This window comes from Silene latifolia, chromosome 7 (assembly GCF_048544455.1).
Source record: "Silene latifolia isolate original U9 population chromosome 7, ASM4854445v1, whole genome shotgun sequence".
NCBI classification, from domain to species: domain Eukaryota; kingdom Viridiplantae; phylum Streptophyta; class Magnoliopsida; order Caryophyllales; family Caryophyllaceae; genus Silene; species Silene latifolia.
Window position 1 is genome coordinate 126,193,853 of NC_133532.1, and position 23,934 is coordinate 126,217,786.

Sequence of the window (23,934 nt, forward strand, 5' to 3'; positions counted from 1 at the left end):
AGTAATTAATCTATATGTCATTAATCACCGGTGTAACCCGGAAACCGAAACTTAAAAAAAAAAAAAAAAAAAAAACGAAACTAAAAAACTACTTGGCATCATTTCCTAGCCATATGGAAAAAATTGTGCTTGTTTTGGTATCCCTTTTCGTTTGCCAATTTTCGACCACAGTCGATGCACAGCTAAAGTACGTTGGTAGTCGTTGTCGTAGTGGTAATCTGAATTACACTGACCACAGTTCGTATGGAGAAAATCTCTATTCTGTTTACAGAAAACTCACTTCCGCCTCCTCATCTCTCAAGTTCTACAATTACACAATCGGTGATGGTTCCAACCAAGTTTATGGCTTATATCAATGTCGATATGACCTTAGCCTCCGTGTTTGTAGCGAATGTGTTAACGATGCGACAACAACCATAGTTAAGGATTGTCCTTCATCTGGTGAAGCTATTGTATGGTATGACGAGTGTACTTTACGGTATGCTAACCGTAATATCTTCTCTTTGTCCGAGACATTATCTGCGCGGTATAAGGAGAGTTATATTCAAGTATCAAACTATACAGAATTTGCTCCGATATTAGCAAGTACAATGAACAGGTTGATAAAAAACGCTTCGTCTACGTTGCCATATTTTGCTTCAGGGGAAACGAATTTGACATCAAAGTTCGAGAAATTGTATAGTTTTGCGCAATGCACCCCTGATCTTGACACTTCTGGTTGCAATGATTGTCTCAAAACTGCTTTGTCGAAATTTTCGATATGCTGTAATGCTAGTACAGGGGCTTGGGCCTTCCTCCCCAGTTGTTTGTTATGGTATGATAGGAGTCCCTTTTTGAAAGATATACCGCCTCCGCCTCCTCCTCTTCCTCCAATCATCCATAAAGGTGAATTCTTCATCATTACTCCGTATTTGACATGATTTATTGCACACAATGAATGGTTTAGTTGTGAATTCATTTTTTTTTATTCAGGTTTGGAAACAAGCAAGACAACATCATTGAATACCGGAATTATTGCAGCAATAGTAACTTCCATATCAGTTGGATTGCTTTTCCTATTTGTGGTTATCGGGATATGTTTTTGTCGTAAGGAGCGTGATGAAGCGAGTAGTGATGAAGCTCCGAGATCACCATTGCATGATGATAAGCGTAAGTTAAATTGATTCAAACGTAAATCGATTTGTTGAGATAAAAATGAACCTAAACTAGTAATTGGTGATGCAGAGGAGGGTCTTGGAGATACAGAATTTGAGCAATATAAATTCAAAACTTTGCAAATCGCAACACGAGATTTCTCAGAAGAAAACATGCTGGGTAAAGGAGGCTTTGGCATTGTTTACAAGGTATGTAGTCCTTTCCACATTAAGCTTAATTCATTCAATATCGCATCTCGAATCATCTTTGTTAAGCATTCCCTTTAATATTTCTACAGGGGACACATAAGAATGGAAAAGAAGTAGCCATTAAGAGGCTATCACAAGGGACTTCAGGACAAGGTACAAAAGAATTCATGACCGAGGCCCGGCTTTTGGCAAAGCTTCAACACCGAAATCTAGTTAAACTCTTGGGATTTTGCTCTGAAAGAGAAGAGAAATTGCTCGTCTATGAGTTTATGCCCAATTCAAGTTTAGATGTGTTCTTGTTCGGTAATTATTCATTCTCTATTTCATCTTGAATTCAATCCGTAATATTTCAAAGCGGCCGTGATTTATTGTCAATACTGAACTGGTTGTTTTTGTTTTTCATTTCAAAGTATTTGCTAATATCTGATTGCTCTTTATGGTGCTTATTAAGATCCAACAAAGCGGCCGCTCTTAGATTGGGTAACAAGAACCAAAATTATAACGGGGATTGCAAGAGGTCTCCAATATCTCCATGAAGATTCTCGCCTTACTGTTATACATCGTGACCTTAAACCCAGTAACATTTTATTGGACATGTATATGAATCCCAAGATAGCTGACTTTGGCTTGGCGAAACTCTCTGAAAATGAGGAAAAGTTTGGCAACACAGATCGCATTGCCGGAACACGGTATGTATCTAAAACATATACTTTAATTCTTCATTCTCTAGGTAAACATAAACACTTTTTTTTAGATAAAGAGTTAATTGTTTTTCTATTTTTGTACTATGATAGAGGATATATGGCACCCGAGTACCTAATGGCCGGAGACTACTCCGACAAAACTGATGTCTATAGTTTTGGAATCATGCTCTTAGAGATTGTAAGTGGTCGGAAGAACAGAATTATCAGCAAGAGTACCGCACCACAACAAGAAGACTTTTCAATTCAGGCAAGTTTAGATAACAACAGCACATCAAATAATTCAATAATCTAAACCATTAAAAGTCAACAACTAATTAGAAACTCTAAATCATAGAAACTCTAAATCATAGTAAGAAAACTTAATGTTTCTTTTGGAAGGCATGGAGACTATGGAACGAGGAGCGATCTATCGAGATAATAGATCCAATACTATTGAACAATTGTCCAAACAACGAGGTTTTGAGGTGCATTCGGATAGGATTGTTATGCGTTCAAGCAAATGCAGAGGAAAGACCCACAATGACGGCAGTGGTTTTCATGCTTACTTGCGCTGTTGATCTTCCATTGCCATCAGCACCAATTATGACCTCAAATCAATACAGTGACGAGCAACAAAGTGACATCGATCGATCTTCCATCAAGTCAATTACCATGACAGCCGATATTACAGATGAATCATACTCAATACCAAGATGATTGATCGTGTGATCTCGACAATCTTTGCATCATTGCTCTCGTAAGTTACCTCGATACAAATCAATAGTTCGATCGTCCTTAATTTAAACTATAATAGGCGTTTCATTATTTAGTCAAGCAACCATTATTGTTTTGAGACATAAGGGAAAGTTATACCTCATATTCCTCATATTTAATTTGTTCAACTTGTTTTACATTAGTTGACTCGAAACAAATAAGATGAGACGAATACAATAGAACGAAGCAAGCACCTTCTTACATCAATCAAATTGATCAATTGAGTGATTTGAGTACATTGTTAAGTCTGTATTAAGGTATAAGTACCAATTATCGAGCTTCAACCATCTGCTTAAGACGATAAATTTTGTACCTTAATATTTAAAAATTTCCTTTTTACATAAGCTTAATAAAACAAACCTCACAGATAATTGAAGCCTTCATTGTCGGGAATGTTGATTCCGATAACATTTTGAACCCTTATTAGACGACTCTAGCTGTCCGTACTGTTCCGATTTTTCCAATGTTACATTGTATATCTCCGGCCATTTTTTAAAATTCGTCAATCTTATTATAAGTGGTATGCGACTACTCAAGTGGTACTTTGTTTCTGATTTAGTCTCCTTTGCTTTCTGATTAAATAAAATATGTTTGCAGTTTGACAAAGGCTTGTTCTTCTTTAGCCAGAATACATGTTGACATTGTTAATAAATTACTCTACACTAATTTTTCAAAACGAAGAAATTCGACGTGATACTAACTAATTGTATATTAAGGTCGTCAATTACATATAATAGATTTATGTGTCGAAAATTTCAATAAAATTCCCCTCTTTATACGCAATAATCAGAGATAATCACATTCCTACAAGCCATAATCGCCTGTTTTACTCCAAAAAAAATGACCATTTAGCATAAATTTGTATCGACATGGCGAAAATAATTTTGCTTGTTTTAGCATCCCTTTTCGTTTGCCAAATTTCTATCACAGTTGATGCAGAGTTAAAGCATGCAAAAACTCGTTGCGTTGATAAAGATTTGAATTACACTGTCGGCAGTCCGTATGACAAAAATCTCGATTTTGTTTTCGACAAACTCATCACGTCTTCCTCGAATCTCTGGTTCTACAATTACACAACTGGTGAAGCATCCGATCAAGTATATGGCTTATATCAATGTCGATATGACCTTAACAATCGCATTTGTAGTGATTGTGTTAAGGACGCGACTGGAAGGATAATTAAGGATTGTCCGTCAGCTGGTGAAGCTATTGTATATTACGACGAGTGCACGTTAAGGTATTCTAACCGTGACATCTTCTCTTTGCCCGAGACATTAGAGTCGTATTATACTCAGAGTTCGATTGAAGTAATGAACTATACAGTATTTGCGCCATTACTAGCAACTGAAATGGAACGGTTGATAAAAAATGCTTGGTCTACCTTGCCACATTTTGCTTCAGGGGAAGCCAATGTGACATCGGAGTTCAATAAATTGTATAGTTTTGCGCAATGCACAGCTGATCTCGATGCTTCTGATTGCAATAATTGTCTCAAAACCGCTTTATCTAAATTGCCGACATGTTGTAATGATAGCGCGAGCACAGGAGCGTGGGTTTTCCTCCCCAGTTGTCTGTTATGGTATTTTGACAAACCCTTTCTGAAAGATTCGCGCTTTCTTACTCCGCCTCCTCCTCTTCCTTCCCCAGCCATCGTTAAAGGTGAATTATTTCGTCTTTACTCGATATTTGTCATGTTCTATTATTGCACATAATTGCTAATGGTGAATTGATTATCCTTTCATTCAGATCCAGGAACAAGCAAGCGAATTATTGCAACAATAGCAGCTTCCGTATCAGTTGGATTGCTATTTCTACTTATGGTTATAGGGATATGTTTTTGTCGTAAAAGGTCTAAAGAAACGAATAGTGATGAAGCTCCGAGATCACCATTTCACGATGGTATGTGTAAGTCATCGAACCTGTGAACAATTTTTTCCATTATAACTAACAACAAAATGAACCAAAACCAGTAACTCGAGTTCCACCTAAAACCTGATGTAACCTGAATCGAATTGAAATTAAACTTAATTCTGCATTGTCGAAAAAACCCAGCCCCACATAAAGTTGAATTAATTCCTACGTAAATCGATTTGGTAAATGATCTCGTTAAGATTAAATATTGATCCAACTCCGACCTGTATTCAGTGGGGGAGCCAGGATTTGAATTTAGGGGGCGAAAATTTTTAGGGGGGCTGACTAATTTCATAAGGTATACTCGAATTTTTTTCGTAAAATTTAACTAAAAACTTTGAAATTTTCATCAGCCAGGGAGCAACCTAATCAAACCAATGGAAACCTATTTCGAATCAAACCGAATTACGAATTTGTCAGTTTCCTTGGGTAGAAAACGTCTGACTGAAATCCTTATTGTGAAACAGCAAAAAGTGATACAGATGGTCTTGGAGATACAGAATTTGAGCGATATAAATTCAAAACTTTGAAAATTGCAACACGAGACTTCGCAGATGAAAACATGCTAGGCGAAGGAGGATTTGGTATTGTTTACAAGGTATGTAGTCCCTCCCAGTCTCCCACATGCTAAATTCATTCATATCGCGTCTCGAACAATCACCATTGTTAAGTATTCCCTTAAATATTTCAACAGGGGACACATACCAATGGACAATCATTAGCCATTAAGAGGCTCTCCAAAGGGACCTCTCAGGGTAAGAAGGAATTCATGACCGAGGCCCGGCTTTTGGCAAAGCTTCAACACCGAAATTTAGTTAAACTTCTGGGATTTTGTTCCGAAAGAGATGAGAAATTGCTCGTCTATGAGTTTATGCCTAATTCAAGTTTAGATGGATTCTTGTTTGGTAATTACTCTTTTTCCATTTCATCTTGAATTTACTATGTTAGTTTTATGTGGAGTAGATCATTATATGTTGGAGTATAAATCCACTTGTGAGTCCCACATCGGTGAAAAAGAGAGAGATTGTCTATCTTATAAGGCCTAGGGGTGTTTCTCCCATTGCCAATTGGTTTTGGGAGATAAGAGCATTCTTCGGCTTGTGAGTTAGACTTCTCTCCTCCACCGCGGGTAAGGCCAGACCCATCTCGTGTTTATTATGGTATCAGAGCCCAAGGCAAAAAAAAGGACCTGGGTCTCGTGTTTAAAACTGAGCCTTTATGTGCACCGACCCGCCGTGAGGATGTCCAGTCCCTCTGGTTTCAGCATGAGGAAGTCCAGTCCCTCGGGTCGAGTGAGCACTGTGACGGCTGTGAGGATGTCCAGTCCCTCCAGACCGATCTTTAAGTGGGCTCACAAGTGAGGGGATCATCGGTGAAAAAGAGAGAGATTGTCTATCTTATAAGGCCTAGGGGTGTTTCTCCCATTGCCAATTGGTTTTGGGAGATAAAAGCACATTCTTGGGCTTGTGAGTTAGACTTCTCTCCTCCACCGCGGGTAAGGCCAGACCCATCTCGTGTTTATTATTATATGAACACATGGCATTAAGTCGTACAGGGTTAATGTAACCCATTTAATAGTTAAGGGTGGCAATTCCTGACCTGAAAACACGACATGAGCCCGACATGTAGTTAGTGTCTTAGGGGTATAGCGTTAATGTAACCTACTCATAATACTTAGACAACAGCTGCGATTATTTTCAATATTGAACTGGTTGTTTTTATGGAAGTTTTTGCTAATATTTGGCTCTTCTTAATGGTACTAAAGATCCAACAAAGCGGCCGCTCTTAGATTGGGTAACAAGGAATAAGATTATAACGGGGATCGCAAGAGGTCTCCAATATCTCCACGAAGATTCTCGTCTTACCATTATACATCGTGATCTTAAACCCGCTAACATATTATTGGACATGTATATGACCCCCAAGATAGCCGACTTTGGCTTAGCGAAACTTTCTGAGAGTGAGGGAAAGTTCGGGAGCACACTTCGCATTGCCGGGACACGGTATGTATCTGAACATATACTTCAATTCTTCCTTCTTTAGCTATCTAAATCTATACACTTATGTTTTTAGAGTATATCAGTTATATGTTTACCATTCTTCAATTTTGTAATATGATAGAGGATATATGGCACCCGAGTACCTAATGACCGGTGACTACTCCAACAAAACCGATGTTTATAGTTTTGGAATCATGCTTTTGGAGATTGTATGTGGTCGGAAAAACAGAATTAATAGCCAGACACAACCGGAAGATCTCTCAATTCAGGCAAGTTCAGATAACAAAGCCATATCGAATATCTACAACATTAAACATCGATAACTACAATTAATTAACTATAAATCTTAATAACAAAAAATTATGTTTACATTGAAAGGCTTGGAGACTATGGAACGAGGAGCGATCCTTTGAGATAATAGACCCAATACTGTTGGGCAATTGTCCGAACAACGAGTTGACAAGGTGCATTCAAATAGGATTGCTATGTGTGCAAGCAAATGCAGAGAAAAGACCCACAATGACAGAAGTGGTTCTCATGCTTACTTGCTCCATCGATCTTCAAATTCCAATTCCGTCAACACCAATTATGACTGCTAATGAAAACAGCATGTCCATGAATTACAGTAGTGGGCAACAAAGTGACATAGATCGATCTTCAACCAAGTCTACTACCATAACAGCCGATGTCACACATGAGTTATACTCAATACCAAGATGATTGGTAGTGTATTCTCTAGAATTTTTGCATCATTGCTTTCTAAGCTACAAACGTCTGCACATTGAGCAATCCTTCGCATTCGATCATATTGTATTGATTCATATTCTTTAGTACCGTCATTTTGAGAAAAACTTCCCTAAGAAAAACTTAAGCCAATGCTTAAGATCCGTTATATCTTGTGCTAAATTCCAACTTGAAATCATATGAGAAAACTATTTCGAACATTAGACTAAATTAATACTTTTTATTTTACATTGGCGGGCAAAGTAGTATTGTTGATCAGTCTTCTACCAAGTCCGTCACCATGGAATCAATGAGATTTAGGCCTTATACCAAAACCAAGTAGTATTGTTGATCAATAATGTGTTTCTTATGTGTTATGATCCCATTGTGAGATGTGTGATGTGAAACGACAAGGAACGAAATTTGTTGGCGATTATATTTATTTTGCTTGGACGAAAGCTTAACTTCACTAATATCACTAAGTGTAGTCATTATTAGATCGTAACATAGTCCGAATCATCACTTGTTACCACACAAAAGGGTGACAAACAATTTTGTTGAGATATTAATTACGTAAATGATTTCAGCTTGTGTCTTCAATCGAAAGCTTATTATACCGAACATTACAGATAACTGGAGCGTTTATTATACGAAATGTTGACTCGTACAACTGTTTGAACTTTGAACCCTTCTTAGACGACTCTGGCCGTTCGAGCTGCGCTGATTTTCCCATTGTGGCATTGTGTATCTTTGACATTGTTTGAAAATGCGTCAACTTTATAATAAGTGGTACGCGACTACTGAAGTCGTCTGCTACTTTGTCCCTGATTAAGTACACTGCTTCAATGGAAGACTTGATGAGATCAACTGGGTATTTCTTTGTTTGAAAACCATCTACTTGCGCATTCGAACATATACCCTAGTCAACTTAGAAGTATTAAGGAAACTACCAATCCTATTTCCTAGTCAAAGAAATATTTATCATTATCTCTTTTGTTTTTTATTCAATTAACATAATATTGTAAGTTAGTTATAGTTACCTACTTAGCTTTATTCTCTCCTAATATGTAGATATTCATGCTTATTTCTAGGAGCTAACTTCTGTATAAAACCATAGCATTGTAAACGTAATATTCATTCAAGTGAAATACAATTATACACATTATCACATTCAATCTTATATGGTATCAATCGCCTCGATCCTAAGCACTGTACTACTCGATCATGGCCAACCACGCTCTTATCCTTCCCAACACCGCTGAACCTGCTGCTCCCATCATCTTCGTCAATCTCAACCAATGCACAAAACTCACCACATCCAACTACACACAATGGGCTTTTCAAATCCAATCATTCCTTGAAGGCCTTGAACTTTTTCAATACCTTGACGGTAGCCACCCTTGCCCTCCCCAAACTGTTACTGTCAATGCTCAGGATGTCCCCAATCCGGCGTTCTCGACATGGTCAAGGCAAGACCGTCTGCTCATTGCCGCCCTTGCTGGTACCCTCGATGGTTCCATTGCCCCTCTTGTCACACAATCCAAGTCTGCCCGTGAGGCTTGGACAACCCTTGCCTCTACGTTTGCAAATCCGTCTAGAGGTCACATCCTTCAAATCAAATCCCGACTTGAATCCATCACCAAAACCTCCACTGACACAATCACTGACTACATGCACAAAATCAAAACATGTACCCTTGAACTAGCCAACCTAGGTAAACCAATGGACCCCGAAGATGTGATTGCTAAAGTTCTTCGTGGTCTTGACTCCACTCGATATCGTGCTATCAAGGAGACGGTCGAAGCCCGTGATACACCCATCTCCTTCGATGCCTTGCACGAAAAGTTGATAAATTTCGAACTCAAAAACCCGGAAGTCACCTCTGCCTCTCCTCTGCCAACCACGGCATTTGCTGCTCACTTTCGTCCAAACCAGTCCCGCTATACTCCTCGTCCCTCACCTACTGCCCTTCCCTCACCTGATTCCTCTACCCCACCCAAAGAGGTTCCCGTATGTCAATATTGTGGCTATAAAGGACACACTTTCCTCAACTGTCGCAATTTTAAGAAAAATCATCCATCCCTCACCATCACTCCCTACACTCGCCCTAATCGCTACCCTCCAAACAATACTCGCCCTCAAGCTCATACTGCCACGGCCTCTCCCTCCGCTCCTAATTCTTGGCTCGTTGATAGTGGTGCGACACACCACATCACAAATGATCTGTCCAATCTTAGCCTTCACGCACCATATGACGGACCCGACGATGTCGTGATTGGTGATGGCTCCTCCCTTCCCATTTCCAACATAGGTTCTTTCCATGTCTCCTCTAACTCTTCTTCTCTTCACTTTCGTAATGTTCTACATGTTCCTTTAATATCTCGCAATATTTTATCGGTTTCCCAATTCTGCCTTGATAATAATGCTCTCATTGAATTCTCATCGTCTACCTTTTGTTTTAAGGATGTCTCGACGGGTCGGATTCTGCTCCACGGCACACTTGATCGTGGCATTTATACCTGGCATCCGTCATCCTCCCGTGTTCTTCTTGCCACATCGTCTCCTGCAGCTTTACTTTGGCATCATCGGCTTGGTCACCCGGCCTCTCATGTTTTTTCTTTTATTACGAACCAATTTAATTTGCCTATTTCCAATTCTCGTTTTGATTATTGTAATGCTTGCAAAATCAATAAATGTCACAAATTACCATTTTATGCTTCTACCCTCACGTCTAAAGCTCCACTGGAATTAATTTTTTCCGATGTTTGGTCCTCTCCGATACATTCTCATGACGGTTTTAAGTATTACGTCCTGTTCGTTGATCATTTCACAAAGTATACATGGCTCTATCCTCTTAAAAATAAATCTGATACATTCAACATTTTTCAACAATTTAAACTCCTTGTTGAAAAATACTTTCAACGTCCTATAGTGCAAATGTTTTCCGACAACGGCGGTGAATACATTAAACTCACCCCCTCCCTCCTTCAAAATGGTATTTCCCATCTCACATCCCCGCCCCATACTCCTGAACATAATGGATATGCGGAGCGGCGTCATCGTCATATAGTAGAAACGGGTCTCTCGCTCCTCACTCATGCACACATACCCGCTATTTACTGGCCACAAGCCTTTAACACGGCTGTCCATCTTATCAACCGCCTACCAACCTCCACTCTAGCCAACGACTCACCATACTATCGTCTGTTCAACACTCTTCCTAACTACAACAAACTACGTGCCTTTGGTTGTCTTTGTTATCCGTGGCTAAGACCGTATACCTCTAATAAACTTGAACCCAAGTCCATCGCTTGTGTCTTTTTAGGCTACTCTAAAACCCAAAGTGCGTATCACTGTCTCGATCCTCGCACTAAACGTATCTATACTTCCCGTCATGTGACCTTTGTTGAAACGGAATTTCCATTTTCAAGCCTTGCCTCACAGACACGGGATGAATCACACACTTCCCTCACTGACTGGTGCACTCCATCAGTTGCTTTTCTTCCTGCCACTCCTACAGTCTCCTCTTCCATACCTCCTCCCTCTTCTAGTACCTCACCCACCTCCACTTCTCCTCTCGCCAGCTCCCCATCCTCTCCCTCTCGTCCTACTACCAGCACCACCCCTCCAACACCATTGTCCTCCTCTGAACCCGCTACCAGCCATGTAACCCCTGAACCCGCTGCCCCAACCCTCACTCCTAACCCCCAACCACCACCCAGCCGTGTCATTACCCGTCTATCAAACAACATTCGTAAACCACATCCCAAATACGCCAAGCTCGCTATTACCACTACCCCGCATTCTCTTCCCACCACTGCCAAACAAGCACTTGCCTCTCCTCAATGGCGTGCCGCTATGATCGACGAATACAATGCTTTAACTAGAAACAAAACATGGTCATTAGTTCCTGCAAATGAAGCTCATAATATTATTGGCTGCAAATGGGTTTTTCGTGTAAAATACAATCCTGACAACACTATACAAAAGTACAAAGCTCGCCTAGTCGCTAAAGGTTTTCACCAACAACATGGTATCGATTATACTGATACGTTTAGTCCGGTTGTTAAGCCCGTCACAATTCGCTTGCTTCTTTCTCTTGCTCTCGCCCAAGGTTGGTCTCTTCGTCAATTGGATATCAACAACGCTTTTCTACAAGGCACGCTCCATGAAACCGTCTACATGTCTCAACCGCCAGGCTTCATTAATGACGACACTTCAACCCATGTCTGTCGGCTTCAAAAGGCTATCTATGGCCTCAAACAAGCCCCTCGGGCATGGTACAATGAGCTCAGAAACTATCTTCTTACATTTGGTTTTGTTGCATCCCTCGCTGATCCTTCACTCTTCATCTATAAGCAACAACAACGACTTCTTTATGCACTCGTTTACGTCGACGACATTATCATCACCGGCCCATCTCACTCCTTTCTCACTGATTTTGTCACTCAATTTGCTACACGCTTCTCCCTCAAGGATTTAGGCTCCCTTTCCTACTTCCTTGGAGTGGAGGTCGCACCTAATAATAAAGGTCTGCTACTATCTCAAACGAAGTACATCCATGATCTCCTTCAACGCTTTGACATGCTCGACAGTAAACCCTCCTCCACGCCAATGCTGCCACATCCTCCTCTTCTTGTTGATACTAATTCCCCTCCATGTGATGTCACTACCTATCGCTCCGCTGTCGGCAGTTTACAATACCTTGCCCTTACTCGTCCTGATGTCTCTTTTGCTGTCAACAAGCTTGCGCAATTTATGCAAAGACCGCAATCTGCTCACTTCATTGCCCTGAAGCGCCTCCTTCGATATTTACATGGTACAATGCACCTCGGCATCCAACTTCACCGCACAAATCCACTCCAACTTCATGCGTTCAGTGATGCGGACTGGGGTGGTGACAAGGATCACTATGTCTCCACCTCCGGCTATTTAGTTTACCTCGGCAAAAACCCGATTGCTTGGGCTTCAAAGAAACAAAAAGCACTTGCCTTATCATCAACCGAAGCTGAATTCCGTGCCGTCGCGGATACCACTTCCGAACTCATTTGGGTCAAGTCCTTACTAACCGAACTTGGACTGACGTTTACCTCTCCACCAACGATTTACTGTGATAACCTAAGTGCAACTCACTACTCGGCTAATCCTGTTTTTCACTCTCGAATGAAACATGTTGCCCTTGCCTTCCATTTTGTGCGTGAACAAGTCCATTCGGGTGCCCTTCGAGTCACTCATATAAGTGGCGATGATCAACTTGCTGATGCTCTTACCAAGCCATTACCTCGTCCCCGGTTTGAATCGCTTCTATCCAAGATCGGACTTTTCAACGGCCAGTCCGTCTTGCGGGGGAATATTAAGGAAACTACCAATCCTATTTCCTAGTCAAAGAAATATTTATCATTATCTCTTTTGTTTTTTATTCAATTAACATAATATTGTAAGTTAGTTATAGTTACCTACTTAGCTTTATTCTCTCCTAATATGTAGATATTCATGCTTATTTCTAGGAGCTAACTTCTGTATAAAACCATAGCATTGTAAACGTAATATTCATTCAAGTGAAATACAATTATACACATTATCACATTCAATCTTATAAGAAGAAATCATCATTCCCGTACGAATAGTGGTCGATTAGTGCAATACTAGCATATTAAATTGTTGACGAGCCTTAATCATCATCTACGGTTTTGTTTGAGATGGTTCTCTTACACCGCGTTAGAGCCTCAACGAACCTCTGTGGTTCCATGATTAAATCAGGGAACCTCCTATATAACGGCGTAGTTTTATAGTGGTTGTATATCGGCATCTCGAGTTATAAAGCCACATACTCAAAATATGAGGCGCTCTTGTAAATTGAATATTTTTTTTTTGGTGTAAATGGAACGACATGGGCGATTTTGATGTTAACGTAGGAGTTTGAAGCCAGATCGTGAATACCATCGCTCATAACTTTACCAACTAAACTAGTTGACATCTGCAGACGCTCATGTAAATTGTAATGTTGTTGTCTTGTTGTGAAGACTTGAAACAAGTGGATCTTCTTTAAGCTTTGACATTTTCTACCTTACTTATATACTCCATATGTAATGCAATAAGCATTTTCATAATAGTATGACATATTGTGACACAAAACCTGGTCTTGAGTATCATTTTCAATGGAATTTCAGCCAATTCGGCGATTTTCCGATATTGATCATAATGTGAGCCACTACTGTATAACTTAATTAAACCCAACAAGTATAAAAATACACATAAAACTCAACAATAGCTAAATCAAACTCTTACAAGCGGGGATTTTCATAAACCTATTTGTTACATTTTGCAGTTTGACAAAGGCTTGTTCTTCTTTAGACATAGTACATTTTGCAGTTGACCTAGTTAATAAACTACTCTTCACTGATTTTTCCGTATGAAGAAATTCGACGTGACGCTAACTAATTTGATGACATCAATTGAAGCTAACACATCAGTAGAAATTTTCATAGCATTCCCTTTCGCAAATTCTCATTTCTGACGGACTTTTTTGTCTGAAATTAAGACGAGAAAAATGTCATCTGTTTGAAGTTAAAAGTAACCACTTAATGTTACCGCTAAAATTGTTCACATTTTTTTAGAATATTGTTCAAGTAACTTTTTTATTACAAAATGGTCACATTTTATCGTAAAAGTGACACATTTTCTCTGTCTTAATTTCAGATGGAAAAGACTCGTCATTAGTGAGACTTGTTGTTCCCTTTTATATACTCCGTATCTAATAGAAAAAAAATGACATTCCTACAAACCATAATCACGCATTTTACTCCATACAAAGAAACTGAAAAAAAAAATACACACACAAAAACAACAAACTAATTAGCATAATTTCCTTTTCCTTCCTCAAAAAAAAAAAAAAGTTGCTTAATTTTCTTTACCATGGAGAGAATTGTGCTTGTTTTGGTATCGCTATGGCTTTTAGTTGGCCAATTTTCAGCGACAGATGATGCCGAGGAGTCTGTGGTGTATTTTCTAGGTGTAGACTGTCCTAGAGCCGACTTGAACGACACTGACAACATTTCATTTGATGAAAATATCAATTATGTTTTGGAAAATCTCAGTGCCGTCTCCTCGTCTAGGAAGTTCTACAATTACACCATCGGTGATTCTTCCGAGCAAGTGTATGGCCTATATCAATGTGCAGAAGACGGTAGCCTACAGCAATGTAGTGAATGTCTAAAGAATGCCACTGAAGAAATAATTCGATATTGCCCTTTCGCTAAAGAAGCTATCATATGGTACCCAGGGTGCATGTTACGGTATGCTAACCGTAGCATCTTCTCTTTGTCCGAGACATCTCCTAACTTATATTTAGACTTTGGTATCAAAGTACCAAACTACAATGAATTTGCTCCGAAACTAGCAAGTACAATGGATGGGCTGATAAAAAACGCATCATCTACCTTGCCACATTTTGCTTCAGGGAAAACCGAATTGACATCGGAGGTCGATAACTTGTTCAGTTTTGCACAATGCACCGCTGATCTTAATATTTCTGGTTGTAAACATTGTCTCAAATCTGCTTTATCTGAAATGGCTATATGTTGTAATGCTAGTACTGGGGCGTTGGTCTATCTCCCCAGTTGTTTCTTGTTCTATAATCAGGGTCCCGCTCTGGAACATATGCTGTCTCCGACGTCTCCACCGCCGTCTCCACGGCGTCCTCCTCCTGCCCCGACCATCCAAAAAGGTGAATTCCATCATTATTACTTGGGATATTGTGTACCCCTCAATTTTTTTTCGTTTTCTAAAGTGTACCCCACGTTTTTCACAAAAAAAACATTGACCGACAATAATTCTCTGTTACGAGTTCAGAAAACGGTAATTTTTTTTAAAGTCAATTATCTCGTCAAGGCCTTGAATTTGGAAAAAAAAAATCACCTCTTTTTGAACTCGTAGCCGGTAGTTATGGTTGGTCAAACTTTTTTAATGAATAAACTTTGACCGACCGTAATTCCCGACTACGAGTTGAGACGTCGGTGAATTCTTTTTCAAACTGAAGACCTCTTAAAGACGGTCAATTTGAAAAAAAAAAAGTTTATCGTATTCTGAACTTGTAGTCAACATTTATTGATGGTCAAAGTTTTTTGGGAAGAAAAGAGGAACGATTTTTTTAAATAATGCTAAAAAATAAAATATTTATCGTTTTGGGTTGGTTTTGAGACTATTTGTCGAAATGGTGTTCACGTAGGCTCGGAAAATTCCGAACCTCAAACACGGGATAGACACGCCGTTTGGAATGGCGTGTTTACTGCCAAACTAAAAAAAAAATTGTTAAGGAAGAACACGGTTAGCAGTGGCGTGTTTCTTTCTCTACCCTTTCTCTTTGCTTTATTCTTGGTTTCTGAAAAAATTGTTAAGGCTGCAACTCTTCCATACTTTCTATCCTTTATTCCTATACCAAGATATTAAGTTCTTCACTCAAATTTTAAAAATCCAGAAAATAATTAAACAATTTGAAAAGAAATTTTGATCCTAATCACCATATCCAACAACCAAACACCAGACCACCGCACCGCCCCACCCACAAACCAAATCGCCACCTCACCCTCCACCGTACCCTCACAACATAAGGTCCACGTCTGCTCGGAACACATACCACTAGCACTACCTTCGCGCCGATATCACCGAAAACGAAATCAAACTGACGACGGCCACGGCGTTGTTCTTCCTCCTCTGTCTCAGTCCGGGTATCTATCTTTAACTATATCAATGTTTAGTCACTGCAGCTAGGGGGATTAAAAATAAGAGAGGAGAGAGATTTGGTTTGTGTGAGTGAGTATGGTGAAGTTAATTGTTAAGCTAAGTTGTTAATGGTGTGCTCATGGCTGTTTACGATATTGAGAGATTAATCAACGGTGATTGAGGGAGACAGGGAGTTATGGTGGGTCGGTGTTGTAGGGCATGAGATGGAAAGTAATGGAGGATTGGAGGTACAAGTATGGGATTGAATTGAAAGTGGCGACTGAATTGAGGTGGAAGTAATGGGTTGTTTTGTTTCAGAATTTATGATGCTAAGACACGCCAATACCAATGGCGTGTCTATTCTAATAGATACGCCATTCGGAATGCGAATGGCGTGTTTATTCCTCCTCAATTTTGTACTTATACTAAACACGCCATTATCAATAGCGTGTTTACCCATGCTTCAGGTTTCAAAACCCGAGGTTACGTGGACACCATTTTGACAAATATTTTCAAAACCGACCCAAAACGATAAATATTTTATTTTTGAACATTATTTGAAAAATAGATTCAGAAAAGAGGAGTACATCTTAGAAAATGTAAAAGTTGAGGGATACACGAGAGAATATCCCTTATTACTTTGCATATCCCTTATTACTTTGCATTTAACATGAGCTATCTAATAAATGATTGCTAATTGTGGATTCATGATATATTTTACGAGAAGGACAGTATATATTGCTCCCTCTCATTCATAGATTCTTTACATTTGCGGATTTTTAGGATCTTATTTGTAGGTGACTTATAAAAAGTACTTTTCTTATTTTAACCATTGATTTAGACCCAAAAAAGGAAAGGTAAATAATCTGTCGAACATACCATAAAAAGGAAAAGTAAAGAACCTTGTGAATAGGATGGATTATTTTTTCACCAGAAGGTCTGCCAACTACAAATACTAGTTACAACTTTTTGTCGTAAATGGTCACATAAGGCCGTCTGAAATGTTCAACGAAATAGTCCGTCTAAAATAAGAATTAGTGTTTCACCAGGGAACTTAAGAATTTAATTGTTTGTGTTCGTTTAACATTAACCTGATGAGTTATAATATAATAACCCATGATAGAACTTAATTAGAATCAAAACCCTAATGGAAACTTGAGCTAATAGCCGACTTCCATATATTACAGATCTAGAGATCTTATCATTATTTGATATTCTAATATAGACCTGGCAAACAGATCATGTCGTGTCGTGTTCGTGTTCGTGTCAACTTTAAACGGGTCATCACCACCCCAACCCTAACCCGACCCAATTACATAAACGGGTCATTTGTCTCAACCCTAACCCAACCCATTTAATTTTTCCATAACCCAATCCGACCTGTTTAACCCGTTTATGTTTTAGCAGGTCATTTTTAACCCACTTAACCCATTTAACCCAATAAACTAATAAACTAAATTAAGCTTTATAGCCCTATTATCCCAAAAATGATGAATGAAATTGCATATTTTTAAGTTGTTTGTTTGAATTATTGATTCAATCCAAATATATTATGACACTTTTAAATAAACGGGTTATTCGTGTCGGGTTTGTGTCAAAAGAGCTCAATCCTAACCCAACCCATTTATATTTCGTGTCGTGTCCGTGTCGACCCAATTACTTAAATGGGTCACAAAGTCCTAACCCTAACCCACTAACTTCGTGTCGGGTTCGTGTCGTGTCAATAATTGCCACCTCTACTAATATACTTCGCTCAAACTCTCATAAATTAAAGCCTAGGCTACGACTCAACCACCAACTATCATAATATATCATTTAGTTTCGGCACCTAGTTGTCAAGGAGTAGGCTATTGGGTGAAAACGTCTCTAGGTCGCCTATATATTCGCTCTCTCCCGGGCTCATAATAGGATACTAGTGGTACCAACTCACCTTCCTTCCGGGCTCGTAAGTCGATTCCCCAACTCAAAGCTCAAGGTTCGCTAAAACAGACCCATTCTTGCTCACCTCACAACGGTCAAGATTATTAAGCCCGCGATAATCCCCAGTCATCCCGACCCTACTCCCGAAGGTAAATATCAAACCGTCAAGCAAAAGCAACCTCCTTGGGTTCTCCCTCCCGGTTCAACCCATGTCAACAAATAGACATCACACTCATATGGTCGTGAAGAGCGATTGTTTACCTGTGGTCGAGGCGTTAAGGAAGGAGGTCTCAGGAAGAAGTAGTCTAGCTTTAGTTTTCGAGGACATTTTATCGCTTTGTAACTCTTTTGTTTCTGTTAAATGGGCGTATACTAGGCGTGCAAACAATGGTGTCGCTCATGGTTTAGCTCACTCTTTACCTTTTGTAGCTAGTAGAGTAGTTTGGTCGGATAGTCTATCACCGACCGTGAACAGTGCTATTTCGTTCGATTCTTTATCAATGCAGTAAAGCCTTCGGGCTTTCTTTTTTCAAAAAAAAAAAAACAAATAGACTAAAAGTGGTAAGTCAAATCCCGACCTAATCAACTCGCATTGATGGTCAAGGGTCGTAAGTCAACTATTTTCCCAATTAGAACAGAGACAAGTCAAACCTCTTACTTAAATCCGACAAATTCCCCCTCAACAACTAATTTAAGTGAACCTAATTTAGTAAATTACTCATGTTGGGGTTTAATCGCACCCTAGAACAAGGAAGAAGAAATAAGAATATACAATAAATACTTGAAGAGTTTCAATAGATGAAAACAGGGGCGGACATAGAATTTTGATATAAGGGGGGCACTTTTTTTTTATAAAGTATCTTTCATTTTATAAGGCACTTTATGCTTACTATAATTTATTTGTTGTATAAAATATAAAAAATTAATGAGCTAAACAATAGTTGTACATTAAAAAAAAAATCTTAAATACCGAACATTTTTTTACAAAACGGTACTCACTTAGGCTATAGCAATGAAGGATGTCGCTTTTAAGATAAAGCACATTTTAATTCCATACAAATAATTGAATACTAGTGACTCAATGGTTGAGACATTAACATTGTGTAAAGAAGGTCTCAGGGATAATCTACACACCAAATATAAATTCTTGAACTTTCAAGGTGGGCACCTGCCCGTCCGCACCCGCACCCGCACCCGCACCGCACCCGCACCCTTCCCCCCCCCCCCCCGAATTGATCCACAAATACAATGGGAAAGTCGTAGGGTTTCACTTTCTAATTTTCAGAAAATGTAAGGTGTTGTGTGTTTCTTCAAAACAAATCTGATTCTATATTAATGGCTCAAGAGACAAGGGCCGGTTTTCTGGGGAACCCGGGGGGGTTGATGCAAATTAAAAACCCTGTCAGACTACTAAAAATCCTTCCGATATGAGAGGAAACCCGAGCAATTTTTTGTTGATCCGGACGGGTTTTTGGCTTCTCGGGAGGGTTCAAAGTAGCGTAAATTATGCATACATCACATACATAAATTATAATACAGAAAAGCCTAATTATGAGAAATATTGCTTAGGGGGGAAACTAAGAGAATATTTTATTCTCTTAGTAGTAAATAAAAGGGGATTTTCTTGAAATTTTTTAATTTTATTTTTAATTTTTATGTTTAATTAGATGACGTCAGAAACATTACAATAAAGTTCATAATCATTAGGGACAATTGATAAAAACACCCGTTTATGTTTCAAAATATTAAAATTACACCCTTTTATATATTTTTTTTAAATTACATTCTTAAACAACCATTTCTTGTAAGTTGATACGACATCAATTATCCGGCCAAAAAAATGTAAACAGACCGTTTTACTCCTAACTTATGTACTCTTAACATTTACTTCTTTCCTTTTACTTTCACTCTTACTTTGCAGTATCACTACTCATCTTTCCCTAAAGTAAAACTAGGTTAAATTCTCCCAAATTTGTTCAATCTCATCTTAGATGATTCAAAATCATCATCAACAAACCTAGATCGTACACCATCTTAGATTTGGGGGGAAAAAACTTTATTGTGAAGATGAAGAAAAATAAGGGGGAAAGATTGATGAAAGTGTGAAATTAGCAACAAGAGGGTTAATATGTACTTCCGCCGTCCCGACAATAGTTATCTATTTCCATTTTTTGGTGTATTAGTCACTAGTTATCTATTTCCTTTTTTGTAGATTTTTGCGGGGTATCTTAATGTCTATTTCCTTAGTCTTTGTTCCAAAAGAAATATATAACTATTGATCGGGAAGAAGCGAGTATTAGAGAATAGGTAAGTGATTTAAATGAAGGCAAAAATAGGAAGCTTATGTTGGAATCTTACAATATTCCACCAAATTTTTTTTGTTAAAGGGAATCTTACAATATTCCACCAAATTTTTTTTGTTTTGCTGTTGGAGTGAGAATTGGTATCAATTTCAAAGTTTTGATATATAAAAGGGTGTTTTTATCAATTGAACTTAAATACTTAATCTTTAAGATAAAATTCGGATTCTACACCACCTGCGGTATTACAAGTCTACAACTGGTGTGGTATATGACTCGCGGACAAAGGGGCGTAATTCGCCAGTAATCGTGATTCTTGCATAATTCGCCATTTCCATAGTAAGTTTGTAACACGCACGAAAATACAAGGGGCGACCTTTACGACCCACTCATAAGCATAGCCAACATTTGATGACGTTTCATCTTCACAGGAGCATAACCTTGTGTCCTTGAACTTTAGTATAGTTCAATTTAGAATAAATTAATGGATCTGATCATCGTACACTATATCCCTCATGTAGGCATCGTAAATTACAAGCCCACTGGCAAACATCGGAATTTTTTTTTAAGCCTCAAGAAGCGAGAGGCTCTAATATCATTCAGAGGGATCCATAAAGGGATTGTAATTCTATTGTTGATAATATTGTTGGTCTTTTCGTTCATCTCTTTTTTTATTACGTTCAGGAACAAGCAAGACAACATCACTAAATACGGGAACTATAGCAGCGATAACAGCTTCCGTATCAGTTGGATTGCTCGTTCTATTTGTGGTTTGCGGGATATGTTTTTGTCGTAAAGAGCCTAAAGAGGCGAGCGGCGATATACCTCTGACATCACCATTCTATAGTGGTACTGGTAAGTCTTGGGAACGTATGAACCTTTGTTATGTATTGTACCCCTCCGTTTCAATCATTTGTTGAACTTTTTTTAGTATTTCTGAGAGCTATTTTAATCATTGGTAAATAAAAGGGTACTTCTAATGGGACCCCGTTATAATGAAACAGCAAAAAGTGATGTTGAGGGTCTTGGAGACTCGGAATTTGAGCAATATAGTTTCAAAACTTTGAAAATTGCAACACAAGATTTCTCAGACGAAAACATGCTGGGTGAAGGCGGCTTTGGTATGGTTTACAAGGTATGTAGTCCCATCAACATTAAGCTAAATTCATTCATATCGCCTCTCGAATCACCTTTGCTAATTCCTACCTAATTCTATCAAATATTTCAAAAGGGGATACATAAGAATGGACAAGAATTGGCCATCAAGAGGCTCTCTGGCGGCACCTCGGGCCAGGGTACCAAGGAATTCATGACAGAGGCTCGCCTTTTGGCGAAGCTTCAACACCGAAATCTCGTTAAGCTCTTAGGATTTTGCTCGGAAGGAGATGAGAAATTGCTCGTTTATGAGCTCATGCCTAATTCAAGTTTGGATGGGTTCTTGTTTGGTAATTCTTTATCAATTTGTATCTTCAATTCATTTTATTAAAGAATGCCACGTGGCTAATTAACACAAACGTAATTGAAAAGCGTGGTATTCCGTATTAAATATCGTTCCCAGTCTTGATCTGAAAACATTTGATGGTTGCCATATATCAGTCGCTAGGCAATAAATAAAACTAATGGCAGCAGTCGTTAGGCCAAAACTGATGACCGTCACAAAATAGGATCGTATTAACTTTTAAAACCTTTAAACAACAGCCGTTGTTTATTTTCGCGACTGAAATTGTTTTTTTTATGAGTGTTTGCTAATTACTCGCTACTCTCTCTATGACACTTAAGATCCAGCAAAGCGGCCTCTGTTGGATTGGGTAACAAGGAGCAAAATTATCACGGGGATTGCGAGAGGTCTCCAATATCTTCACGAAGATTCTCGTCTCACCATTATACACCGTGACCTTAAACCCGGTAATATTTTATTGGACATGTATATGAATCCTAAGATAGCGGACTTTGGCTTAGCAAAACTCTCTGAGGGTGCACAAAAGTTTGGTAACACGGTTCGCGTTGCCGGAACACAGTATGTTTACTCTTTCAGTGCCTCCAATATTGAATTGAACTAGTTAACTTTAACTTCTGGTATTTCCATTTACACATCAATTCTTCTATCTGAACAATTCTCCAATTTCCGTAATATGATAGAGGATATATGGCACCCGAGTACTTGATGACTGGGGACTACTCCGACAAAACCGATGTTTATAGTTTTGGAATCATGCTTTTGGAGATTGTAAGTGGACGGAGGAATAGAATTAGTCGCCAGACACCACAACAAGAAGACCTCTCAATTCAGGCAAGTTTAAATTGCATGCAATACCACATTAGTGAATTTATCTACAATTAATTAACCATAAATCTTACTATGAAAACCAATGTTTCAATTGAAAGGCATGGAGACTATGGAACGAGGAACGATCATTTGAGATAACAGATCCAGTACTGCTCGACAATTGTCCGAACAACGAGGTAACAAGGTACATCCAAATAGGATTGTTATGTGTGCAAGCGAATGCAGAGGAAAGACCCACAATGACAGCAGTTGTTTTCATGCTTACTTGTGCTACTGATCTTCCATTGCCATCAACACCTATCATGACCTCAAATCAGTGCAACATGCTCATGAATTACAGTAACGGGCAACAAAGTGACGTTGATCGATCTTCGACCAAGTCTATTACCGTGACAGCCGATGTGACACATGACTTAAACCCAAAACCAAGATGATTAGTGGGTCTACACTCTACAAATTTTTTATCAATGCTTTCGTAAGCTACAAATCTTTATTTTCCGCAATTTTAAACATTCAATGAAATTGTATTTATTTATGTTGTTTAACATGCTTTTCCAAAAGACTAACTTATGATTGAAGTTCAATTAATGGTTTTGATGTCAATATATTCTGTAGGTCTGCGGCATACTCTTCTCTTATAGCTTTGTTTGTCAATTGTAATGGCACTTAGCATATCGTTCCTAGGTTTAACCGAAGCTTTCCCCATGACGACAATACTAGTTGCTTGATTGACTAGTTTTGTGTCGTTTTGATGTAGTTACATTATTGTTGGTTCGTGATTCATCGTGGATAGAGCTAGACCATGTACAATATTGTAACTTTTTGAGATTATAGTCCGCAAAATAGCTATCAGTTAAATGTAATGCTAATAACCCTTGTCGTCATAATCCGAGGTAACTTTCTGTCCGGTCATCAAGGGTAATCAACTCTGATTTTTTTTTTTCATGATGGATAAGTGGCGGAGCCGGGAATTTAAGTCAGCGAGGGCAAACCGGTTATATTATAAGGGGGCCTCGAAAAATTCAAAAATTTTAACTAAAAAATTAGAAAATTTCAAACGCCAGCGGGGCGACTACCCCTGCTACCACCTCCTCCCTCCCTCGAAAAATTCGAAAATTTTACCTAAAAATTTCGAAATTTTCAAACTCCAGCGGGGCGACTGGACATGATCGTTTCATAGTAGGTGTTCTTGAACTCAATAGATTAATATATGTTGACCTATTTAAATAATTACTCTAGACTATAATGATTTATTTAACGACGTGAATATAA

General features: G+C 38.7%; 1 protein-coding gene and 1 pseudogene across 1 annotated transcript; both read left to right on the forward strand.

The window, feature by feature from the left end:
* The first annotated feature begins 113 nt into the window (after positions 1-113).
* Positions 114-7,431, forward strand: LOC141590766 (uncharacterized; annotated as a pseudogene).
* A 6,918-nt stretch (positions 7,432-14,349) lies between these two features.
* LOC141590767 (cysteine-rich receptor-like protein kinase 6) lies at positions 14,350-23,096 on the forward strand. The gene is made up of 7 exons (XM_074411325.1): positions 14,350-15,160; positions 21,060-21,230; positions 21,380-21,510; positions 21,607-21,820; positions 22,155-22,392; positions 22,515-22,665; positions 22,761-23,096. The coding sequence occupies exons 1-7, from the start codon at positions 14,350-14,352 to the stop codon at positions 23,094-23,096; spliced, it is 2,052 nt and encodes a 683-aa protein (XP_074267426.1).
* The last annotated feature ends 838 nt before the right edge of the window (positions 23,097-23,934 follow it).